Source organism: Condylura cristata, unplaced genomic scaffold, assembly GCF_000260355.1.
Source record: "Condylura cristata isolate star-nosed mole 26May11 unplaced genomic scaffold, ConCri1.0 scaffold00003, whole genome shotgun sequence".
Lineage (NCBI taxonomy): Eukaryota > Metazoa > Chordata > Mammalia > Eulipotyphla > Talpidae > Condylura > Condylura cristata.
Window position 1 is genome coordinate 1,779,751 of NW_004567104.1, and position 24,729 is coordinate 1,804,479.

General features: G+C 34.8%; 1 protein-coding gene across 1 annotated transcript in view; it reads left to right on the top strand.

Annotated features, from left to right (window-relative positions):
* Window positions 1-24,729, top strand: part of MED12L (mediator complex subunit 12-like) — a 347,532-nt gene that overhangs the window by 271,315 nt on the left and 51,488 nt on the right. The window contains exons 20-35 of the mRNA XM_004675377.2: window positions 2,575-2,802; window positions 3,633-3,774; window positions 5,321-5,441; window positions 5,765-5,866; window positions 6,547-6,660; window positions 9,875-10,074; window positions 12,452-12,640; window positions 13,166-13,240; window positions 13,356-13,546; window positions 14,314-14,475; window positions 16,122-16,233; window positions 18,573-18,662; window positions 19,812-19,921; window positions 20,123-20,258; window positions 21,330-21,491; window positions 22,873-23,235. Coding sequence (XP_004675434.2) covers window positions 2,575-2,802; window positions 3,633-3,774; window positions 5,321-5,441; window positions 5,765-5,866; window positions 6,547-6,660; window positions 9,875-10,074; window positions 12,452-12,640; window positions 13,166-13,240; window positions 13,356-13,546; window positions 14,314-14,475; window positions 16,122-16,233; window positions 18,573-18,662; window positions 19,812-19,921; window positions 20,123-20,258; window positions 21,330-21,491; window positions 22,873-23,235 — 2,497 coding nt within the window. The remainder of the gene's footprint in view (window positions 1-2,574; window positions 2,803-3,632; window positions 3,775-5,320; window positions 5,442-5,764; window positions 5,867-6,546; window positions 6,661-9,874; window positions 10,075-12,451; window positions 12,641-13,165; window positions 13,241-13,355; window positions 13,547-14,313; window positions 14,476-16,121; window positions 16,234-18,572; window positions 18,663-19,811; window positions 19,922-20,122; window positions 20,259-21,329; window positions 21,492-22,872; window positions 23,236-24,729) is intronic.

The window sequence follows — 24,729 nt, forward strand, 5'->3', positions numbered from 1 at the left end:
AAATTTAAATTGTTAATTGTAGATGGGAGAGAAGGATATAGTAGTAGCCAACAAAATAAAGCTGTTATCTAGAAGATGTTAAGGAAAGGATAATCATTATGGTTGTATGTGCTTTTTGTACCTTGCAGTCAGATTGTTTCATAAATCTTGTGCACTGCCTTCCAGGTGTATATCTAGAAACTGACTGCTCTTCATTGCTGTCTTACCACCATGGCTATTTTTCAGTTGGACCCTTGTAGACTCCTTTGCTAGTTATAGTAGGGCACATGCATTTTAATCCTAGCTAATTTTGCTGCTTGCATCCTTAAGCATTTTCTCAAAAAACTAAGGTCATCCTTTTAAAATAAGAATAATCTGAAGTTTTCAATGGTTTCATATATTTTCAGAATAAAATTCAAAATCCTTACCTAGCTTCAGGGTCTAATCTTATCTTCTTCTTCTTCTTCTTTTTCTTCCCCTCTGTTCACTCTAATCTGACTGCAAGGACCATGTGAGTGTGACCATGTAATCACACTCCATCTTGGAACTTGTTACCTTTTGTAAATTTTTTCCCAGTCACTGCATGTTCATTCCCACAGCTTATTCATAACTCCATCTCCCTAAATACCATCCTACTCTCTCAGTAGGGGCAACTCTATTCTTGGGTACATTATATATTTATTTTCATCCTAACTCCTTACAGATTTTAAGATTCAATAGAGCAGAGAATTTATCCCTTTCACACTGTGTCACAGTATGTTGAGTGTTGTGACACGGTGCCAAATCTGGTGGGTGAAAGGCATAAATAACCCATGATATTTATAATAGTTTATATGGGGAAAATTGTGAATGCTTCATGAAATGAGTTAACTTTCAAAATAATCCCTTATAGATCCTTTGAGTTGGTCTTAGGAAACACCATTCCCCAGAAGTGATATAATAACAGTGCCCTTTATTTTTCTTTTATGTTACAAAGAGCTTTCAGTTTCAGTTTACACTTTTCAGAGTATTTTCTCAAAAAATGTTTTATTCTTAAAATAGCCCTGGCTTTAATAGTGAGTTTCCTGTGAAATCCCCCATAGCCTCTTTGATAACTGTTGCTTCTGCATACACGTACATCCAGTGAGTTAATGAAAAAAATGTACACATGAATATGGAGATCTAGGAACGCAACGATAGACTTGACTGGCTACTTAGGGTCAGCATATTGTAACATCATAAGCATGGTACTTTCTAAACTTTCTGGGATTAAAGATACAGGACAGAAATGAAACTATTCCTGAAACCTTAAAGTCAAACATTATTAGTAGTGGAATTAAGAAAAATGGGCAAACAAAATCTAGATATGTAAAATAATTTCTATAAATGTTTTAAATAAAACTATTTTAATAATTGGATCTGAAATACCATCTGTATAAAGGGATGTAAGAGAATGATTTGGAGGAACTGTAACAGTAATCTCATCTCTTGCTGATTGGGTTGCTGCTATCTGTCAAATCCTGTCTTTTATTAATTCTCCCAACAACCCAGAAAGTGGAGAGGACTTATTCTACTAACAAATAATTATTCCTCCTTAGGTTAATAAATGACGAAGCCTAAATGATGAACATTCTCCTTTTTATCAACGTATCAATAATTTAGGGTAAAGAAGCACTGTGCCTTTTTATTTTTTAGAAAATATTTCTTGTCAATGATTTTCAGAAATAAATTTGCTGTCAAAAACTTTAAAAGAAAAAGACTTTGTGCTACCTAAGAAACCTCTTGAATAGAGAAGGCAAATGTTGCTATGAATTCATTACCCACAACAAAGAAGGCAAAGATAACTGAATTTATATGAAATGTGAGCTTGGAAATCAAATCAGTTTTTGGACTTGTCTACAGAGCAGTAGTGGAGGAGACATGTTCTCATTCCTTTTATATTTTGATTCTTCTGTATCTTACTCAGTTGTAACTTACATGAACTGTTTACATATGTAAACAATCCTGTGATAGACCAAGATCTTGAAAAATCTCTTGATATTGCTATGAAACTCACTATAAATTTTTAAGAAGGACATAATAGATTCTCTGCTATCACAGAACTTAAGTAATTTATGTTATGGTACAAGGTCCGTGAGAACAGGAAATGAGCCCCTCATTTTCACAGCTTTCCCACAAAACTTGAAGCAATCTTGTTAGCTGATTGTGACTGGATGCACTGTACCAATCAGTATGATTTTGGAGAATATATACTACTAATTAGGACTGAAATGCCAAGTTGTTATGATGTTTTAACCCATTTTTATATTTCTTTAATAACATTCCACGAACTGTTTACACAGAGATAAAAATAACTGTAAATTATTTTTAAATCACAGAAAATGGAGAAATATTTTTAAATGGAGATTAGTAACTAGGTGACGTATTTTTTCTCCCCTCAATCAGCAACTGTTACCTTCTATGCACTGTGCACACTGCCAATCATTAAGAAATCAGAATAAAGAACTCCAGTGTGGCTCTTCTTTAGAGATATAATTGTGGCCATATTATCTCCTTAAATAAATTTATAGTTATTATAGTTTTGTTTCTTTTTAACTTTTCTTCTTATAACCTCAGTAGTGCCTGTTCAAAAGTAAAGCAAACCATATATAACAATGTGATGCCTGCAAATTCCAACTTGCGATGGGATCCAGACTTCATGATGGATTTTATTGAGAATCCTTCTGCACGTAGCATCAACTACTCAATGCTGGGCAAGATCCTTAGCGACAATGCAGCCAATCGCTACAGCTTTGTCTGCAATACACTTATGAATGTATGTATGGGCCATCAGGATGCTGGAAGGTAAGCTGAGTTATCCTAGAATCTGTGATTAACCACATAGTTGTTGCCTTAGTGCCACTTTGAAATTAATGTCTTTATAAATATCAAAATCAACAGGCAACTAGAAACCAGAAACTTTCTGCAGAGAGGGAGAAGGGAGTAGGATCAAAACAGGTGGGAAGAGCACAAGGCACTATGGTGATGGTACAAGGTGAATCGATGGTGGGAATGTTATGGAGACTATAAAAGCACACCTTGTACAATAATGTAAAATAAAAATAAAGTCAAAAAGTATTTTTAAAAAGAAATTAATGTCTTTAGTAATTACCTAAGATGACATTTGGGAGTCATTAGCTTTTTGTTGTCATTGTTACATGTTCTTCTAGTCCTTAATTTGCTCTCTATATTGTGATTGTCTTAACCTGAGAGGTGGTACTTTCTTAATTACTGGCCTGCCATGAGATGTTCTAAGTATAATAAAATATAAAGATATGCATAAAAAGAACTATTTTATAAAATCTGTATGCATAACTAGCTGTGTCGTTAACTTTTCATGACCTTCAAAATATTATTTGACTGGTCAGATTTGTCCGTAGAACTACACATATTTATCAACATCTGAACTAACTGTATATTGTTCAGCAGTATTAAATATTAGAAAATATTTGAGTCCTTTACTTTTGCCTTCTGCTTTGGGTTCCGCTAGATCATTTAGCAAGTGGTGTTTATTATGTCATCAAATCTATGAAATGAACGACTTGACTGATGATAATGACATATATGTTCATTGACTAGATCACATGTGACTATTTCTGTTTTGTCACTTTCTGCTCTATTTTTCTTCTGTCTAGGATTAATGATATAGCCAATTTCTCCTCTGAGCTGACGGCTTGCTGTACTGTTCTTAGTTCAGAATGGCTGGGTGTACTGAAGGCTCTGTGCTGTTCCTCAAATCATGTATGGGGGTTCAATGATGTACTTTGCACTGTAGATGTAAGTTTTCTTTTTCATTTGAAGCTCAGCTATGCAATTTAGTTATTTTTAAAAATGATTTATTCATTAACTGGAACTGTAAAATAGTTTTTTTTTTCTTTTGTAGTCTAAAGCAATAAATCAGAGGGTGGTTGTAAGTACTTATATAAATGAAAAAGCCAAAATAAATATAGATAGCTTAATGTATAGCAGAGATGCCAAGAATGTCCTTGTTTGGTGGCCAAGATCCACAGATGATCTTTTCTGGGCTATTCATAGCTTTTGTGAATTGCTTTGGCTTCTTAGAGCACAAATAATATCTAAAGAAGTTAATAATCTGACTTCTTTAGTTAAAAATAGTGGGGTGTTTCAAGATCCAGATGCACTCTAAGCATGTAAGTTTTGTTGTCTTGCATAAGATGTTCATTCCCAAAATCAGAGTGTTGTCTGATCTTTCATATTGATTCTGTCTGGAAAGTGAAAGATACCTGTTATTTAGCACTCGTTTCCTCAGATAGCATATCACATCCATGCTGTGTGAATTGCATAAAAATCCATAATAATTATTTTTGCCTGTAACTTCTTAGAGTAATTTGTATTGTATGTTAGTGTATCTTACGCTTAGAAGAACATCATATCTTTTAAAAATGGCCACCCATTTGAAGGTTTACTTTCCTAATTCTGGTATCTCAATACTGAGTTGATACTATCTTATTTTTGTGGGCACACACAAAAATACTACAATTTTTGTAGTATTACACACACACATACACACACACACACACACCACAATAAAACTCTGTGAGCACTTATTTTTCCAAACATTGAAGACCCTGTTTTATCCTTAACACAGTTCCTTTGCTTCTTGGTCTTGTTTGTTATACTTTACCTATTTGGTCCCATATCTATAAAATTGGGATTAATGGTACTATGAACCTTATGGTGTGGTGCTATTGAGGGGATCTTTGTATATCACTAATCAGAGTCACTGGCATATATTTCAATTCAGTCTGAAAAGTGCTGATATGGTTATTTTTCTCAGTATTTTCTTGTGAGATTTATTGAATAAAGATAGAGGTTTTACTCTCAATGAGTCAATTTCCCTTCTCTTTTTTTGATGTGTAGAGGTCAGGTTCTTCTGAAAAACTAATTTAACTATGATAAAGACTCATTTTTCTTGATAGGAACTCCAAAACATTAGTTAGGCATGTTTTCTACTAGGAAAACTGCCTGGTTTTCCTTTCTCACCATTGGTCTTACCTGAAAGAACAACTCAGGCTGCTGAAAGGTTTATTATATATTGTAGGGATTTCTTGATTTTCTTTTAAATTACCTTTGTTCAAGGCAAAACAGCATATATTATAGTATGGATATTTTTATTTTTTTGGTCTTATAATGTAGCAGTGGGCTTAGAGAGTAGTAATCATGATAAATTATCATTTCACTCTGCTGTTCCAATGTGGAATTTGAGATCTTAATGGTATTGCCTTCATTCTCTTAGCTATTAATCTTAGATGTTACTTAAAAGGGTGTTAGGTATTAAAACATGTCAATGTTTTTCTTAAAGGTGAGTGACCTTTCATTCCATGATTCATTAGCTACTTTCATTGCTATTCTGATAGCACGACAGTGTTTCTCCCTGGAGGACGTCGTGCAGCATGTGGCACTGCCCTCTCTCCTAGCTGCAGGTAAGGCAGGTCCAGGATCGCCATTGGTTGGTGTTTGACTGCTGTCTGGGGGTGGTTTCCAACTAGTAGAACCCAGTGGAAGTCATGTTTAAGGGTACAGGTATTAGGCAATGATGTGACATCTGGGTCGAGATGGAAGGATGGTAATGATGTTCTACACAGAGTAATGGGAAAGGTTGGGAACTACTAAGAAAAGGAAGTTCTTGCCTTGTTTTTTACCATAGGGAGCTTTTATTAAAATTTTTCCAGAAAATGTAGCTTAATGGAATATTTGAGGACGTGGTCTTGTATATGTCTGAAATCTCTTGAAATCTCTTTCCTAGCTTGTGGAGATGCCGATGCTGAGCCTGGGGCAAGAATGACATGCCGACTCCTGCTCCATCTCTTTCGAGCTCCTCAAGCTTGCTTATTACCTCATGCAACTGGTAAGCTGACAAATGGATAGTCTCCGGTTATGTGTACATTTGAAGTTATCAGTTCTAAATTGACCAAGTAGGCTGTTGATTCTGTAATTTCCTTCCTGACTTTGGTGGGCTGGCATCAGTGGTGATGAAGGAGTGCAATAATGCCATTGACAAGGCTGTCAGCAACTTTCCTTTGTGTAACATCAGGATGTATTGAGAAACACAGATTAATAAGAGCTAATAACCAGTAAAAACATCTCTGTTCTTCAGCCAAACCATGCTGGTATGCAGCATGATCCTCTAGCATCCTATGTGTATTATTTCTGAACCATACCAGTGCAGCTTGGGGCAATGGCGATTCTTATCAGTTTTTACTAAGGTTAAAGGAATAGGATAAAGCTAAAGAAATGTTACGTCTAAAAATCATTTACATATTGATGTGTGTGTATGTACGTCTATATAAGCCAAGATGTATAAAAGTTCAGTTAATTTTTTTATACATCTCTCTATGGAACAAAGCTACTGTTTTAATAATTAAAAAGAAAGGATTAGTTAGGAATACTGGCAGAACATCTTAATGAACTCATAAGCATCAATTAAAGCTAGCTAATGGCGATTAAGTGCTTGCTGACTGTAAATGGCTAGAAAACACTGTTAATGATGGTCATGAGACTATTAAAGATTTGTTGTTGTTTTAATAGGCAAACCTTTTCCAGGAATAAGATCATCTTGTGATAGACACCTCTTAGCTGCTGCTCACAACAGCATTGAAGTGGGAGCTGTGTTTGCTGTCCTAAAAGCTATTATGATGCTTGGTAAGATTATCTTGTCACTAAATTTGGTTAATCACAAGAATTGGAGACAAAACAATTAGTATTCAAATGTTGCTGTAATTAATATTATTAGAAATGTTTTTGTTATGTAAAGATTAGTAGACTTCCTGAATTCCAGCACAGTTGGACCCTAAGAAGACTGGTTTTTACCTATAATTCTGGCATAATTTAAATATAACACTTTTTGGTATTCTAACTACAGGATTTCTCATTCTGATAAGCCAGATTACCAGACCCACCAGGTTGTTTTGTTGGCCGAAATTGCACTTTGTGATGGACTTGGATGATTTAGTAATCTAATGAAAAATTTAATTTCAGATTATATTCCAGGAGTAGAACACCAGAAAACCTAGATTTTTATCTTACTGTATCAGCTACCTTTGTGAAGGAACAAGTTTATAGTCTTTTCCTCTAGTTTTCATGAATCAGGTGTGGTAATGATAATATTATTGATAAACCAATATTCGAATTCACAATTTTTTAAAATTTATATCATAATGTCCACAATGTCCTTCATAGCCTTCTGTGGATATATGTTCCCGTAGAGCAGTACTACTGCATTTTGTGTTCATCTGCAGTGCGGTACCTTATGACAGTATTATTCTATAAATCACTGTGGATTTGAGTGATTAGGAAATCTTATATTTACACTGACTTAATTTGGTTTTGGCCTTTACTTAAAAAGTTATTTCTTATGTTCTGAATGTGCTACTTTTGATTACAAGAGACATTCCTGAGAAGATAAAAACCATTTCAGATGTATCTTAACGAATGTTTGCAGCTAGCTATACCTTACCCCTTTATTCTCTTATCTGAAAGTGTTATTTAGTGATAATGAGGAAGAAAAGGTAAAGCATATTATTAAAAGTTCCCCCCAAAATAGTAAGTTTAATGACATATATGAAATTAGTCCTTTGAATTGCTCACAAGTTTTGTTGAGAAAGGGATAGTTAGAGTTGCACACACACACACACACACACACACACACTCAGCTTAGGAATTTGTAGTATTATAAAACCGACATTAAATCGTCATTTTAGTAAGTAAAATTTCTCTACCCTGATGTTTGAAGGAAAGATAGTTGTTCACTTCTACTTAATAAATGTAGAGACTACAAGTTATGGGCTTGCTTTTTTATTATGGTATCTCTAGCTCCCATCAGAAAAAGTAAATAATGGATTTTAAAATAGGTTTTTAGTAAATGAATACTGAAAGAGTGGATGCTTACATGATGGACAATTTAGTGAGATGATCCAGGATTTGTAGGATTTTTCTGATTCCAAGTAAAATTTACCAACCTCTTTAAATATCCAAATACTTGTTTTTAATACCCATTCAACTAATTTTTCTTTGATTGTTTTTCCTTGACCCTTTCGTTGGGCCTTCATTTTGGTAGATGGAGGGGTCTTCAAGTGAAGATGCCATTGAGAGTGCTGTCAGCATCTCCTTTGTGTGATTTCAGGATGTATTGAGCAACTGAAATCAAGAGTCAGTAAACAATAATTCACCCTTAGGCCAAGCCATGCTGTTAGCCAGCATGATCCTCTAACATTAGGCCAGTGAAGTCATCAGAGAATCCATGGACTTAGTGTTCACTGAACACTAATTATCCTATTGTCCACACAGATGCAGAAGCTTCTTACACAGCCTCCCAGACCTTCTTTGTCATCTTCATATCTAAACTAAAAGGGTTTTCCTAGTGTAAGGCTGGCAGAAGTGTGTGTCTTTGTTTTTGTCCATGTGCCTCACATCACCTAACAAGTATTCTCTCGAGTCCTGTCCACCAGCATCAATTTTGAGCTAAAAAGAGAAGAGTGTTTTATATAATATGCTTTCTAATTTCACTTAAGGTATATGACTAGTAATTTACATCACCTGAAGTTGGAGAAAGCATGCTAAAATTTGGTAATGTAGCATTTTTGTCTGTCTTTTAGCATTTGGTGTGCTCTGTTGCATTAAGTAGTCCCCTGTGGGCTAAGTGAAGTTTGTACTTTTTCTCTGTATTTTAATGAGAAAATATGTGACAATATAAAATATGTGACAATATAATGGCTTACAGAGATACTGATGTTGAAATTTATTCCTAATTGTTCCTCTCATAATGACTTTATAAATACCCACTAGGCATTTCTGATCTTCCAATTTTTTTCTTCAGAGTTAAAAGCTTTTTCTTGGTTGACTTGTGGGTTTTAAAAGGTTTGTTTTGTGTTTTTTGTTTTTGTTTTGGTTCTTTGTGTGTGTGTATGTATGTGTGGGCATTTAACTGGGTTTGGTTTGATTCACAGTGAGGGCCTCATTTAAATCCTTTTGTGGGTTCCAGGAAATTTCTTTGTTCAAAGCTTATGATTTTGTGGTAAACAGGCAAAAGTTTGTGTTGTCATTTGGCAATCTTTATTATCAAATTCTATAATTTTATCATTTCTAAATATGGTGGTTGTCTTTCTTGGCTAGGGACATTATATTATTTCCAGCTTTTCAAACATTCTGTTCAGTTTTATCCCCAGAAGTTTGTTATGAGCAAAAAACTTAAATTAGCTTCATTTTACTGAGTATATTAGAGATTAATCAGTAAGGTTTTATAACTGGATGTTTATGAAGAGGAAAGTGAAAGACAGGTTATTCAATGAATGCCCAATTTTCAGGGCTTCCTTAGTATGCATTGCCCTTTTCCATTCCCAGGGAAATAAATCTCTCTTGTCAAGAAGTTGATAGTAAGGTGGGCTAAGGCAAAACTTTTCTCTTGACCTATGGATAGAAAATAAGTCATTGTAAGAGAAGAAATGGAAAAGGGACATCTAGAAGGGTGAGTAACCCATTTTTTCCTTATCTATAAGTCAAATTAATTTGAATACATTCATGCTTGAAATATTAGTGAAAACAGTATTGTATGATGACTAAGTATGACTCATAATTTCCTTTACGAGTTTGGTGAAAGTGTACTTCAGATTTGGTGAGTCCTGTAAACAAGATATGAAATGAGCTTTGAACTTGACTTTTCCCCATGTCTGAAGAAAGCTGGGTTCCTGCTTTTATTCTCTTAATCTATTCTCTTTATTGCTGTGCAACTGGCTTACAGTAACACTGTCCTTTACATATTTTTAAACTCTGGAGTTTTGCCTCATTTACTTTTCATATTTACAATATTTGACATTATTTTGAAATTCTATGATTTTGCTTTTGTGATTCTCTTCTCTAGGAGATGCCAAAATTGGCAACAGCAATGTCAGCTCTTTAAAGAACGATGACTTCACCATGAGGGGTTTACGACGTGATGGGAATGCTGATGATATCTGGGCTGCTTCACAAAATTCAAAATCCTGTGGAAAAAGCATTTCCATAGAAACTGCCAATTTAAGAGAATATGCTAGATATGTACTGAGGACTATCTGTCAACAGGTATTTTTAAAATTAAATTTATATTGCATTATGTATACATAGCTACTTGAGGTTCTGTTTGAAAGAAATGCTCTTTGTTATTGTTGGAAATTTACACACTAGTGATTTTTTTTTTGGCCCTACTGTCTTTATTTTGAAAACATTTCAAAGTTGATAAATATTTGCATTAATAATATAAACTCTAGGGCCCTCCCTGTGGCACAGTGGGTTAAAGCACAGCACAAAGAAGCTTAAGCCACTTCCGCAAGAGTTAGTTCCCCGCCTGCCCCGAGGTGACCCCATGGCGTGGCAGACCTCTCCTGACCTGCCCGCTGCTCCCCTCAGCAGTGTACTTCGTGGATCTGCCTGTTCTGCTCCCCGCTCTGTCTCTGGTGAATCCTCTCACCCTCCACATCTCTGGCCTTTACCCCAGTTCTGTACGAATAAATAAATAAATCTTTAAAAAAATAATAATATAAACTCTAGCATAATCTTTAACAGATTCTTTTTTTATTTTCGCCACATTTACTTTATAATTCTCTGTGTGTGAAAGTGGATGCATATATTTTACTTAATTTTTTTTCTGATGCATTTGAGAGTATTCTTTGGAAGGCATTCTTTTTTTTCTACTTTTTAATACTTTAGTGTTTATTAACATAACCAAAATACATTTATCAAAAATCAGGAAATTTAACATTGGTACAGTAATTTTTCTCACCTATTGGCCATATTCCAATTTTGTCAGTTGTCCTAGTAATGTTGGAAGATTAGCTTCAGTATATGCATTCCTGACCAAGATGCTACAGACATAGTATGTTCTTCTCAGGTAAACACATCTGAGGACACATGATGTTCAGTTGCACCTCATTCGGTGATGTTAATTTTGATGCATTGTACGATTTCAAGATTTCTCTACTGTATTATTATATATTCCTGTGTAATGAATAAGTAACCTTTGGGGAGACTCTTTGAGACAATCCAAATATCCTGCTCTTCATCAGCATGCCCCTCTCTTTTTTAGCAATCGTTTTGATTCTCATCCAAACCAGTCTTTATCATGATAGCTGCAAAGTGTGACTACTCCCCGCCCCAAATCTTCCACTCCTTCCATAATTGTCATTTTCCTATATATGCTAAGAAAGAATATCGATATTCATTCATTGACTCATTCATTTACTATATGGGTTAACATATGCTGTCCTCCTTAGTTATTATATTTGCATGGTCAAATGGTCCTAAATTGCCCCATTAGAGTGGGTCTTTCATGCTGGTCCTTGTGTTATTTTGACACAGCTCCAGCCATTTTTTTTTTTAAGTTATTTTTCAATTTCTGGCCTACCTGTACTTTCCCTGCCCCAGTAATAGAATTACTCATTCCTTAAAGAAACCCTAGTTCTATGTAGTAGAAGATGTTATTTAGAAAGTGAGGTCTGAGCACATTGTTTGCCCACTACTATGTGCAGTTTTTGTGCATGACTCCTAAGCTCTTTCATAAATTTTCTTAGAAAAATGAAAAGAGAAACCAAAGAACAATGAAAATGACCCCTTAGGCAGGGAAAGTGCAGGTAGGCCAGAAATTGAAAAATTACTTAAAGAGAAAATAAGCTGGCGCTGAGGTGGAGCCAGTATTGAGTCATTGATACAGTGGTTAAGAGATAGATTTCATCTGAAGCAGATATGGGTTCAAACTGGGCTGTGTTACTGTTGAGGGATTTCTTACCCCATTTTAGTGTAAAAGTTATCCTTGGAAAAGGTGACTTTAAATTGTTACAAATACACTGAATAATATTGTTCCACATCCATCAGTAGCTTTAAATTTTGCTATCTTACTTGACTCAGAAATTTAACTTCTATGAAGTTACCCAAAAAAAAATTGTATAGAAAATAAATGTGCATAAATATTCACTTATAGTAACATTATTCTTAATGATATAAAAAAAATTTTAAATGACACGTACTATCTTCTCTCTGTTTAAGAAATACAGTATAATTTTCCCATAAAAATTATGAAGATATAATTTAAATTCATTACTGTATACATAACAAGTTTTAAAAAATATTGTAACAATACCTAGAGTAAAATTCCAATTTCCAGTTGAAAACACATATGTATTTTCCTTAGTATTTTCCCTCACCTTTTCTTCTTGCTCCTTGTTTTTTGTTGTTGCTGTTTTTTTTTAACATTTTCTGTAGCCATAGTTCTACTTTGTATTTTTAAGAAGTCAAAAACACTAGAGCTTTCATTTTACAAACTTTCCCCACCTATTTTTTGCATACTTTTTAAACTGGAGTATTCACATCTGCTTTTCTATTCCATTGTATGGCATTAATTTTGTACAAAACGCATTCACGTTTCTAAAGTCTGTGCCTGTCAATCTAACTACCGTTTTATTTTTAGGAATGGGTAGGAGAACATTGTTTAAAAGAACCTGAAAGACTATGCACAGACAAAGAACTTATATTGGACCCTGTGCTTTCAAATATGCAAGCACAGAAATTACTGCAGCTTATCTGTTATCCTCATGGCATTAAAGAGTGTACTGAGGGAGACAACCTGCAAAGACAGCACATTAAACGCATTCTCCAGGTGAGTGACTTACCAAAAGATTGTATTTTGCTATTTGACATAGCCTGGTGATTATAACAAAAGTTATTCTCTCTTTTATTATTACTATCATCATTGTTATTTTTGACATTGCTAACTGATTCATCTATTAGCAATTCTGATTTTCTGTTTAATTTATACTTTTATTTTGCTGGGTAGATATAGTTAATGTATACAGTCATTACAAATTAAGTCATTATTATATATGAAAAATAAGCTTTATGGAGAGATACTGTCTTAAATATCGTATTTAAAATATTGAAATCATCTTGGAGTGGATTTAGTTAGATCAATGATTTTGAGGTAAGTGCCTGACTAACAGACATTATTTTGATGTTGCTATTTATTTCTTTGTGTTTACTATATATGTAATAGATTTATAAGCTTTCATCTATAAAAATACGTCTATTTGTATCATTTTTTTCTTGAGAGAGGGAACACTGCAAGGAATAATTTTCAAGACATGTCCAGTATTGTTAATGTATTCAATCTTTCCATTCTCCCCAGAATCTTGAACAGTGGACACTAAGGCAGTCTTGGCTAGAACTTCAGTTAATGATCAAACAGTGCTTGAAGGACCCTGTGAGTAGATGTTGAAAGCATGTATACAATTTTATGAAAAACAAAAAAAAAAAGCCACATTGATGTTTGGGCTAAAAGAAAATGTGTGTGCTAGTTTTGTTCTTTCTCATTCCAGGGCTCTGGTTCGGTGGCTGAAATGAACAACTTACTGGACAATATTGCAAAGGCAACAATAGAGGTATTTCAGCAGTCGGCCGACTTGAACAATAACTCTTCTAGTTCTAGTGTGGGCCTCTTCAACCCAAATGGTATCGGCAATACTGATATAAATAGCATGAGACAGAGTGGAATAAAGACATTCCTAAGGTATTCTTTCAGTTGTTATTTTTCAGCTATCATTAATTTTCACATGTAACAGTATGTTTTATATGTATAAGAAATGTGAAGAAAAGAATTGTGTCAATTATCACTGTTTAATAATATACGATAAGGAAATACTGCAGGAGTAGAGAATGCCTTAGCGTTCTGTGTGTTAAGTTAACATGGCCTAGATGCCTGGAAATAACGGATGTCATGCAGAATGGATAGTGATTTCTTAGTGTTCCCTCAGCTCCTCTGCCCCATGGTATTTATTAGATAAGAAACACATTTTCTGCTATTTGTATTAATTGATGACTTACACAAATGATAATCATGAAAAGTAGATTGACTTGCATTTTATCATTTTGGGTACAACGTATAGCTGGTAAATCATAAAAATTCTTTACTAGTGTGCTTAAACATAGTTAAAACATCTCATATTTAGTCATGACAGAAAAGCACATTGCTTATTGAACAAAAAGAACTAGTAGTAATCAGAGAATAGAATCATGGAAAAACATTTTGCAGGTTAAAAAATATCATTTAATTAGTTTCTTCCCAAAACTCTACCTTCCATTGCTTTCCATCTATGTAAGTGGAAGAGTATGGGTAAGTATCTGATATTTAGCAAGAGGAAAGATTGGGTAGAAATAAAGGGAAATTTTACAGTAATTTGTGTGTCTTGTGCAAGTAAATTTTGTTTTGAAGTTTCTATTCTGAGAAGAGAAAAAAAGAGACACATCCTTGGATATAACACCTGTTTCTGATTTTAGTTCCTCTGAACGCAGGGGTGTATGGCTGGTGGCCCCTTTGATAGCCAGGCTGCCAACTTCTGTGCAAGGAAGAGTGTTGAAGGCTGCTGGGGAGGAGTTGGAGAAGGGGCAGCACTTAGGGTCTTCTTCAAAAAAAGAACGAGACAGACAAAAACAGAAAAGGTATGTATGACTAGATGTGCTTCGCTATGCGAGAGCTTAAAGAACAATTGAGAATACTAAGCATCTTGCAGGCACGCATGGTCATTGTACCAGAGTCCACTGAAATGTTTTTAAATGGAATTGAAAATATTCTGTTATGTAGGGCTTGATTCCTAAATCAAGTTGTTACATGTAGTATAATAGTTCTCTACACTACCTGTGTACCCATATCACTGCTGAACTACTCAAAATACTGAGTTTTTAGCCACACATCAATCTTACTGAATGAGATTTAGATATACACTTAGTTCCTATGTTCTGCTTTTAATTATTTTTCATATTTATGACCTGGGCATTTATTTTAAAATACATCAAATTATTTATAATCGTCCTGGAGTAATAACCCTGGAATAGGTATTACTCTCTTTAACACTTAGGGCTCTTATTCTAGACCAGATATTGAAAATTAAAGTAAGCAACAATGTTTAATGTTTTCTTAATTTATTTTATGCCCAGGAAGAGCTTCAAATATTTACATTTGAGAATTGGTCATTTTACTGAAAAAAAGAGCAAAACCACACACTAACATGAAAGCGTGACAGTAGCACCCTAAGAGTAAAGGGAAGTAATTATTATTTCTTCCATTAAAAAGAAAACAAAAGTTTAACATCAGGGTCATTTGTCCCCTAATTAATATTTTAACAGCTGTCATATATTGAGTCTCTATGAAATGCCACTGTGCATTATAAAATGCATTGTTTCCTCTTTGCCAATGTTCATTAACCATCCAGGTGACTCAGTTTTTGTTCTTAAAATGAATTTGCTAATGGGTGATTTATGTACATTACCTCACTTCCTGCAAGGAAGACAAATAGTATCACAGAGCTTAGAGGTAACTTTTCCCAAGACAGTTCCAATTTGTTGTTTTGTGTAAGAAAGCTAACTCAAATATTTTGACCTCAACTCATTTTCAAGAAATATTTCATTCTAATGTAGCACTTAGTTTATCAATGTGATTTGTTAGATGTCTTCTGATAATTGAACAGTATGACTAAAATTCCAATTTAAGGATAGAGTTTTTACCAGATACGTTTACAGTTCTTCACAGACAGACAAAGCTGTCTGGCAGTGCTCACGCCAAAGGTTACTAGTGAGCACCCTAATTTTAGAGACCTCAGACCTGGGTGTTAATCTTGCTTCTCTATTTGGTCTTGAGACACTAAAAAACAAAACAGGAACAATAGTCAAATAACTTGTTTCCAGAACCCTAAGTTAGGAATTTTATGTGAGAAAAATTTTGAATTTTATTCTGGTATATAAATTGATGTTCTGCCAACTTATCTTTAAATCCAGCTTGCTAAAATAAAATACAAATTCTCTTTTCCCTGTACTTCCTCTGTACACCTATGAGATATGAAATTATGCTATTTGGGGAATGCCTTCGAGGTTAAGAGAGCAAATTATTTGAAAGCATTACAGTATCTTTTAGTCTTTTTAGTAGAACTATGATTTAACTTTTCAAGTAGTCTTTGGCTATTTTCTACTCCCCTCCCTTTTTTTCATCATAAAATAAATAAGAGCAGTTAACCCAAGGGCAAGAAGTTATAGCTGCATAGGAAGTAATCCATTCTTGCTAACTAGGTTTGCTATTATTATTTCCTTTATAGTATGTCTCTTTTAAGTCAACAACCTTTCCTCTCACTGGTCCTTACCTGCCTTAAGGGACAAGATGAACAACGGGAAGGCCTCCTGACATCTCTCCAGAATCAAGTTAATCAGGTAAAGTATAGTAGAAATTAAGCCAGGCAAGTAGTTTCTTAATAACACTAATTTGTTTTCCTTTCAAATACTAACATTAAACTAATAAGGGCACAGCATGTTTTGATTAGATGCAGGGAGACACAGTCCATGCCCTGTTCTCCTACTTAGTATCCTAGTAACCACAAGATCAACAGTTTTACAATATTAACTATGCATTTAGATAAGAATCTATAACCTATATAAAAGTAGCATTTTGCATATAACCTGAATGGATATGTTTGTCTCTTAACCCTCCCTTTTGGGAGAAATCCTGGAGCAACCTGTGTTGTAGTCAGTGTGGCAGTGGGACAGAGGAGCTATACTTAAATCCTCAAGCTGGGCTTGTACATATCAAACATGGTCTCAGCTTGAACCTATTTAGACAGAAACTCAGTTTTATTTTACTTCAGGAGCCAGTGTATTGCCAGTCAAATGCATAGGACATTCACTTTTAAATCAGAGGGAATACTGGTTTATTTACAAAGAATTTGCCTTTATTCATTTTTAAAGATTTATTTTTATGTTTTTATAGACTTATTTATGTATACAAGAACTTGGGTGCAGGCCAGAAGTACAGGGGCATTAGAGGATTCACCAGAGGCAAAGTGGTGAACAGAACAGGCAAATCTACTAAAATACACTGCTGAAAGGAGCAGCAAACAAGACAAGAGAGGTCTGACCATGTGGATCAGTTACCTAGCCAGGGATCAAACTCATACCACAGTGGGATGATAGCTTGATAGCACTGAGAATTTAACCCTTGTGCAATAGGGAGACCCCCATTTACAGAGAATTTGGACCTGAACTTTTCCTGGCCACTATTTGGTTGCTTAAATTCCATGTACCAGAAGGAAATTGTGTGGCTAAGCTAGAAATTGGTGACTGTGTGATTAAAATGTGAAAATAGTTTCATCGTGCTGGAAGGTTTATCTGCAGAGCTGCGGAACCTGATGGACCTCTCTGGTGGTGCTGTGATTCTATGACACCTTGCCTTTCCTTGCATGGTACCACATTGAGATGAATTGTAATCTCCTGTGTTGTAGAAGAAAGATTTTTCTTCTACATAACACCTACAGGGTTCCCATAATGCACATAGTGATATAAATCACATATTAGTACAGTGTCCACAGTGCTCTAATATTTCATACTATATCTAGAATAAAAATCTGAAGTCTGAACTTACAAGGCCCTACATGATTTACACTGGCTCCCAGTTCTACCTTGTTTTCCAAATCGCTCTATTCATTTCACAGCAGCATGTTGCTGTTCCTTGAAAACAAGTTCTTACTTCAGTGCCTTTGCATCTCTTATTCCTTTTACCTGGAAGGCTTTTCCCCTTATATTAACATGGCTGGCTTCTTTATCAGATCAGATCTTTGTCAGATGTCACCACCTTTAGGGAGACCTCATTGATCACTAAATACACACCCACAGTAATTTTCTGTCCCCTTATCTTGATTTATACTACTTGTCACATTTCTATTTGTCCTGATTTTCAAATATAAGCTCAATGACAGATTGTATATTTTCTTAACTACCATAAGGCAGCTTAGGGAGAAGTATCTATTTTAATGAGGGCTCAACTCTTCTTGAAATATACTTATAGGTCATCTGTTGGGCTGGGTTATTTCTGCATGTGACTCATTTCACCTCTTTAAGATGATCCTCATTAGATACTATTTTTCAGAGCATGACAGTGTTTTGCTTATATCATCTGATTCTGGGGTGTTTCTCACTTGTGGTTTGTGGTTTGCCTTTTCTAAGCAAACCTCCCCTTTCCTAACATTAGCCTGAGGCAGTGAGGAAGTACACCTTTTATAAATGGACATGCCACAAAGTCATATACACATTTCAATCTATAAGATAGCAAGTCACCCCTTTAATAAAATATCAACATAATAAATTTGCTAAAATTCATAACCCTTCTTTATAATATATGATGGGATGGATAGAAAAATGCCATTCTGTTTCTCTAATACTTTATAAGGCCAGTGAAATATATTAAGAAATAATCCTTACTGTTATTAATGTTTAACTTGATAGCCTTCCAAAACACTTTTTAAGACTTAGAAATAAGATATAATAGATGGTATTTCTCTGACGTGGAAAAGCAACAGACAAAGAAATAGCCAGGATTACTGTGTATATGTAAGAACAGGAGAAAAGCTAGTTTTATCTTAGCTTTGTTAATTTGTTTAGCTAAGACATTGTCTTTGTTTTGCACTTTTTTTGGTCAATAGAAAACTCAATTTAACTTTATGAGAAATAGTCGGTTTTAGTAAGGGAAACAATGCATTTTCATTTATTTTATTATTTAGATTTTAAGTAACTGGAGAGAGGAACGATATCAAGATGATATGAGAGCACGGCAGATGATGCATGAAGCATTGCAGCTCCGTCTGAATTTGGTAAGAGAGGTTTCTAGTATTTTGTCTTTGTAACAATCTGTAAATATGGAAATAATTCCAGCTTTTCACTTTCTGCCATTGTCAGTCCTCATTACAAGGTGAGACCTTCTGCTCTTTGTTCTCTACTTCACTGTCTTTGGAACATTCTCTTTTCCTGGCTGTTGTCATCCTTGTCACTTAATGTTTTCTAGACAGTAGTTCATGATATTTCACACACATAGATTTGCCTTCTACAACCTACCCCAAGAAAATCTCTCCTTTTTAGTTTGTGCTTAAAAGTAGGTTTGTGTTGATACACAGTTAACCTTTGAACATAGTAGACTTGGGGGCCCCCCACCTGGTATAATTTTTATACAAGCCCATGGTACCCATTCTAGAATCTGAGCATAAAAAAAAAAAAACTTTTGTGTAAGTGGACCTGCACAATCCAAATCCATGTTGTTCAAGGGTCAGCTGTACTATTTTGACATAGGCATAGCTTTTAGCTTTCACTGTACTTATTTGAAGACTGTGTGAAAACATGTTTTCCAATTTTACATTTAATTGATCATAAAAGCAAATCTGACAGATTTTACAGAAATTTTAAATTTCTCACACATTATACATTCCTTTTTATTTTTCTTTTCTCATTGGACAATCTCAAATAAGAGGTTGACTTTCTTAATATTTGACACATAAGAGTAAGTGAATGTGGGTGGTATACTGCCTGCACTTACTTGCTTCTGTGTTACTGGGCATTTAAAAGTGTTTTTATAATAGTCATAGACTGAATAGTGATTGAATAATACAAATTGCTAAATGATGGTAGCATATGGTTTTGAACCACTCAGATTTTATTTGACCAAAACTGCATCATTGGATACCATGGCAAATTTGCAACAACAGAAGGTTAAATATATTGGTCATGAATTGAAAGTGTGCTCACACTTGAGTGCTCCTTTCCTTTCTTTAAGTGGTGGGGTGACTAAATTTATTCACTGAAGGAACCAACAAGAATGAGAAATACATAAATAGGTAAGAGAAAAGGCAGGATAATTCATAAATTACAGTCTTTTTTAAAAAAACTGATCTAAGTATGGCTGCATAACCTGATGGATGTGGCATTTTCTCTGTGGCATAAAGCAATTTTTTCTTATATTTATGTGTCAGGTGGGAGGAATGTTTGACACCGTGCAGAGGAGCAGTCAGTGGACAACAGACTGGGCACTCCTCCTCCTGCAGATCATCACTTCTGGAACCGTCGACATGCACACTAACAAGTATGTTCTTGCCACTTCACGTGTAGCCTGCTGCATGCCTGCATAGTAGAAGCTTTGTCATAGTGACTACATGTACTGCCACATTTTATTTTCTTACATACCATTCAATATTCTGTGCCTTAAGTAAAAAGTGCTCACTTAGTTAAAGAATACATTGATTTGGCTTTAAGGTGAAAATAATTATTTTCTTCCCCCTCTTAGTGATTTATTCACAACGGTTCTTGATATGTTGGGTGTTTTAATCAATGGGACGTTAGCCTCTGACCTATCTAATGCATCTCCAGGAGGATCTGAAGAGAACAAACGTGCATACATGAATTTAGTAAAAAAATTGAAAGTAAGTTTGTGACCTGCTTATATTATGCTCTCAAATTGTCAAGAACTTTTTCTTTAGTGCATGTTATCCTTACTTGTTATCCATTAAATTAAATGTTATATATTATACTGAAGTAAATTTAATGTGATTATTTTTCTTTTTGCTTACTTCAGTTTACCAGTACACAAAATCTTGAGAATTTTGAAGATTTTTCTTTAAAAAAAATTAAATTCTCAAAAATGGTTCCATTTTTGAGGGACTGCTAAAATCTAATATCAAATATATAACCAAATTACCAACATTAGGTTTAAGATAAATCCATGCTTCACTTGGCACTTGTAGTTGAAAAATAACCATTTGCATTGTTATTTCTAAATGTGATTCATTTGACTAATCACTTGCATAATCTCTGATATAAACTGTAAACAGAATCAGTATGGGGAACAAAAACTGATAACTTTACTAATAAAAGAACCAGCTCTTACCCCTCCCCGGTGGCGCAGCGGGTTAAAGCACTGCACTGAGAAGCTTAAGCCACTTCCGCATGAGTTCGATTCCCGCCTGCCCCGGAGGAGTCCACATGGCGTGGCAGACCTCTCCTGACCCACCCGCTGCTCCCCTCAGCAGTGTACCTTGTCGATCTGCCTGTTGTGCTCCCCACTCTGTTTCTGGTGACTCCTCTCACCCTCCGCATCTCTGGCCTGTACCCCAGTTCTATATGAATAAATAAATAAATCTTTAAAAAAAAAAAAAGAACCAGCTCTTACCTTGTGACCAGATCCTGGATTCCAGAATGGGTTCTGTTCTGTGTCTTTCTGTGTCTTCTGTCTTCTGATTACCAATCTGCCACGGATTTTTGTCATTTCAGCACTGTGGTGTCTGTTGTGTAACAAAGGTCCCTTCTACTTAAATAGAAGAAATGAAACATAGTACTCTAATTGGAACCTCAATATAGACCATGTTCATGGTTAAAGAATATCTGGACTTCAAAAAAAAGGGAAATGTTTTATAGGGGAACTTCCTTCTTGTTAACTTCGCCTTCATTGTAATGTGTCTCTTTTTTTTCTCTTTCACTCTGTCTCCCTTTTTTAGAAAGAACTAGGAGACAAAAGGTCAGAAAGTATTGACAAAGTTCGACAGTTGCTACCTTTGCCGAAACAGACATGTGATATCATCACTTGTGAACCTATGGGCTCCTTGATTGACACAAAGGGAAACAAAATTGCAGGATTCGACTCAATAGATAAAAAACAGGCAAGAGTAAATGTTTTTTTCCTTATATAAATACCTAAATTCATAAAAACGAAATGCATGTTTATCTTTTTCTAGAATATATACTCATTTATAAAGATTCTTGATTATTTTAGAGATATTCTTGTCATTTAAATACACTTGTTACTGGCCTTATATAAATAGATGAAATCTTTCAAAGTATTCATTTAAAACTTAGAATTTAAGTGAATTTGTAAAGCTTATCAAATGAAAACTAGTAAAAACATAGTATTTTAAAAAATAATAAAATAGATCAGCTCCTAGTCTTCAGGTAGTAAATTATCTTGAAAAAAAGAGTATTTTAGAAGTGAAGATATTTCAGTTTTTGTCTAATAGTATTTAAGAACTTATACAAATTATAAGAGAAGTTTGTCTAAAATATGAAGAGTATTTATTCATTGAATGAATGTTGAACAACCACAGACTTCCAAAATCACAGCTATGAAGATTTTTTTTTTTTTAACCTAAACAGACATAGATAGCTTCCCTTCAGAGAAGGGAACTGGAAAGGAACCATAATACTCAGATCAGCCGTAACTGTCAACAGGAGTGTCTACAGGAAAATTGACCTGTGTATTAGCAAGAGGCAGTGAAAAGTACATATAGGCAAAGCAAAGAGTTTATGAAGAGGTGTTACACACTGTGGCTCACAGAGAAATGTAATGCTGCATTCATTCAGAGTAACCTGAGTTCCTTACACCAGTGTGCTATGGAGAGAGAAAAGCTATACTCAAAGGCAAGTTGAACTTGCAATACCAATGCCTTCTCCACTGGTAAGACATTTAGAAGTCATGGATCCCAATTAATATAAAATACAAGAAACTTATTTGTAGGAAAAGAATGACATTTTAACTTCTAAATTCAATAGGGAGAAGTTTGAATGAATGACTTTATTTGTACCTATTGCATAATACTTTTGGAATAATATTGTGTAACTAGTAAGTGTAACCTATGAAGTCCTTGAAAGAACCTTAAATTAAGTTTGAATCAATTCCAGACATGGTTGGATTAAAGTTCAAATATTGACTAGAAATTGAACCATTATCTTTGTATTTGCTTAAAATTCTTAGCATCCAAGTTTTAATTTGATTATAATCTAGTACACTGAGTTCAACTTTGCAGAGTTTTTTGAAATTTTTCCTTAATGAAAAATGCCATTCTACCGTAAAATAAACTTGATTTTCTGGTGGTACATGGGTAGACCCAAAGTATGGCATCGTGTAGTTTGTTTTTTTTTTTGTTTGTTTGTTTGTTTTTTTGTTTTTTTAATATCAAAGGCTGAACTGAATGGTCTTAATGTAACCATTCTTGACAAATCGCCAATCTGCAGAATATGTGTTCATAGAACATTGTTTTACTATAGGGTCTCCAGGTCTCTACCAAGCAGAAGGTGTCTCCTTGGGACTTATTTGAGGGTCAGAAGAACCCGGCACCTCTTTCCTGGGCCTGGTTTGGCACAGTGCGCGTGGACCGGAAGGTGGTCAAGTATGAGGAGCAGCATCACCTGCTTCTCTATCACACACACCCCATGCCTAAGCCCCGAAGTTACTACCTCGAGCCACTGCCCCTCCCTCCTGAGGAGGAAGAGGAAGAGCCCACATCTCCCATCTCTCAGGAACCAGAGAGGAAATCAGCTGAGCTGTCTGATCAGGGAAAACCCACAACAGATGAAGAGAAGAAAACCAAAGGAAGGAAGCGCAAGACAAAATCCAGCTCAAGAGTGGACGTAAGTACAGGAAGTGGAGAGATCCTTGGCTCATGAGCATCTACTGCAGTAACTACTACCTGAATAGTCTCCCTAGAAACATTCCTGAGAGATGTACAAGTTGTTTTTTTTAAAGATTTATTTACTTACGCATACAGAACTGTGGTACAGGCCAGAGGTACAGAGGAGTGAGAGGATCCACCAGAGGCAGAGTGGGGAGCATAACAGGCAGATCGACAAAGTATACTGCTGAGGTCAGGAGAGGTCTGCTGTGCTATGGTCACCTCCGAGGCAGGGATCAAACTCATGCTGAAGTGGCTTTAGCTTCTTAGTGCTGTGCTTTAATCCACTGTACCACCAGGAAGGGCCCAGGTTTTTTACTGTAACTATTACATTAACAGACTCTACTGAAAAAATAACAGAATAACATACAAATGCTGACTTATCACAGATGATAGGATTATAGTTTTTAAATTTTCCTTGTTTACTTGCCATATCATTGTTTAATTTTAAACTTCTGTTGTAACATTTAATATTTGAGTATCTCACAATTTTACATTTGAAGCTTAAATTTTTTTAGACCTATGAAACCTCAGCCTTTTTCATAGTTTTATTCTAAGAAAAGTATAACATATATGTAATGTATATTGGGCAGTTGATAACTATAACATGAAAAACTCAGCTTTTCCTTAAGTGTAGCTCACCTAATATACCTCATAGTGTGTTTCTGAGATTTCATATTTTGTCAATTCATCCTACTCCCCTTTCTTATATGTATATGTATGGTATCTTCAGTCTTTATAAGAGGTCAAAAAAATATTATTGCAAATTGTCTTTCACTTCTTTCCCTATTAACCTTCCTTACCTATAGAAAATCATTCTTGAAAAACAATAGAAATCTGTAAGACAGTAATTTAAAAATAATTTTATAGAATTTATGAATTAATGTATAAAGTATTTCCATATAAATTAGCCTGGAAAATACTTGAGAAAATTCAAAACATTTTCCTGTAAAATACAAATTCCAACTACACAGCAAAAGAAATATTCATAATTTACTATCCAGTCATCATGAGTAATTATAATTTTTCACCTATGTCAAAATCAAAACATATCCTTTCCTACTTTTGTTGTTGTTATTCTACAAATGACTGTCATCATTTTGGATGCCACTTGAACATTAGTGCTATCTTTATATCGTGTATAATCTTCCTAATAATATTCCTTTGTCTTGAAAGGGTACTCAATAATAATGTCCAGATAGCTAATCTGGGGTGTCCTGGCCACTGAATCCATATGGGTGGGTTTCTGTCGTTTTAATTTTGTTTCCCAAGTGGCCCTGCTCACTCTACCTTTACTCCTCTGAAGCTGCCTCTTTCCAACAGGGTATATTGTAGGAACTGAGATTTGGTTTTTCTTCTGTTGTTTAAATTTGGACTAGAGAAAAAGGAGGGTAGAGTTGTCAAGACATGCAGGTGTGATCCTTAGAAATTCTGCAACTTCTGTAAGGAAGAA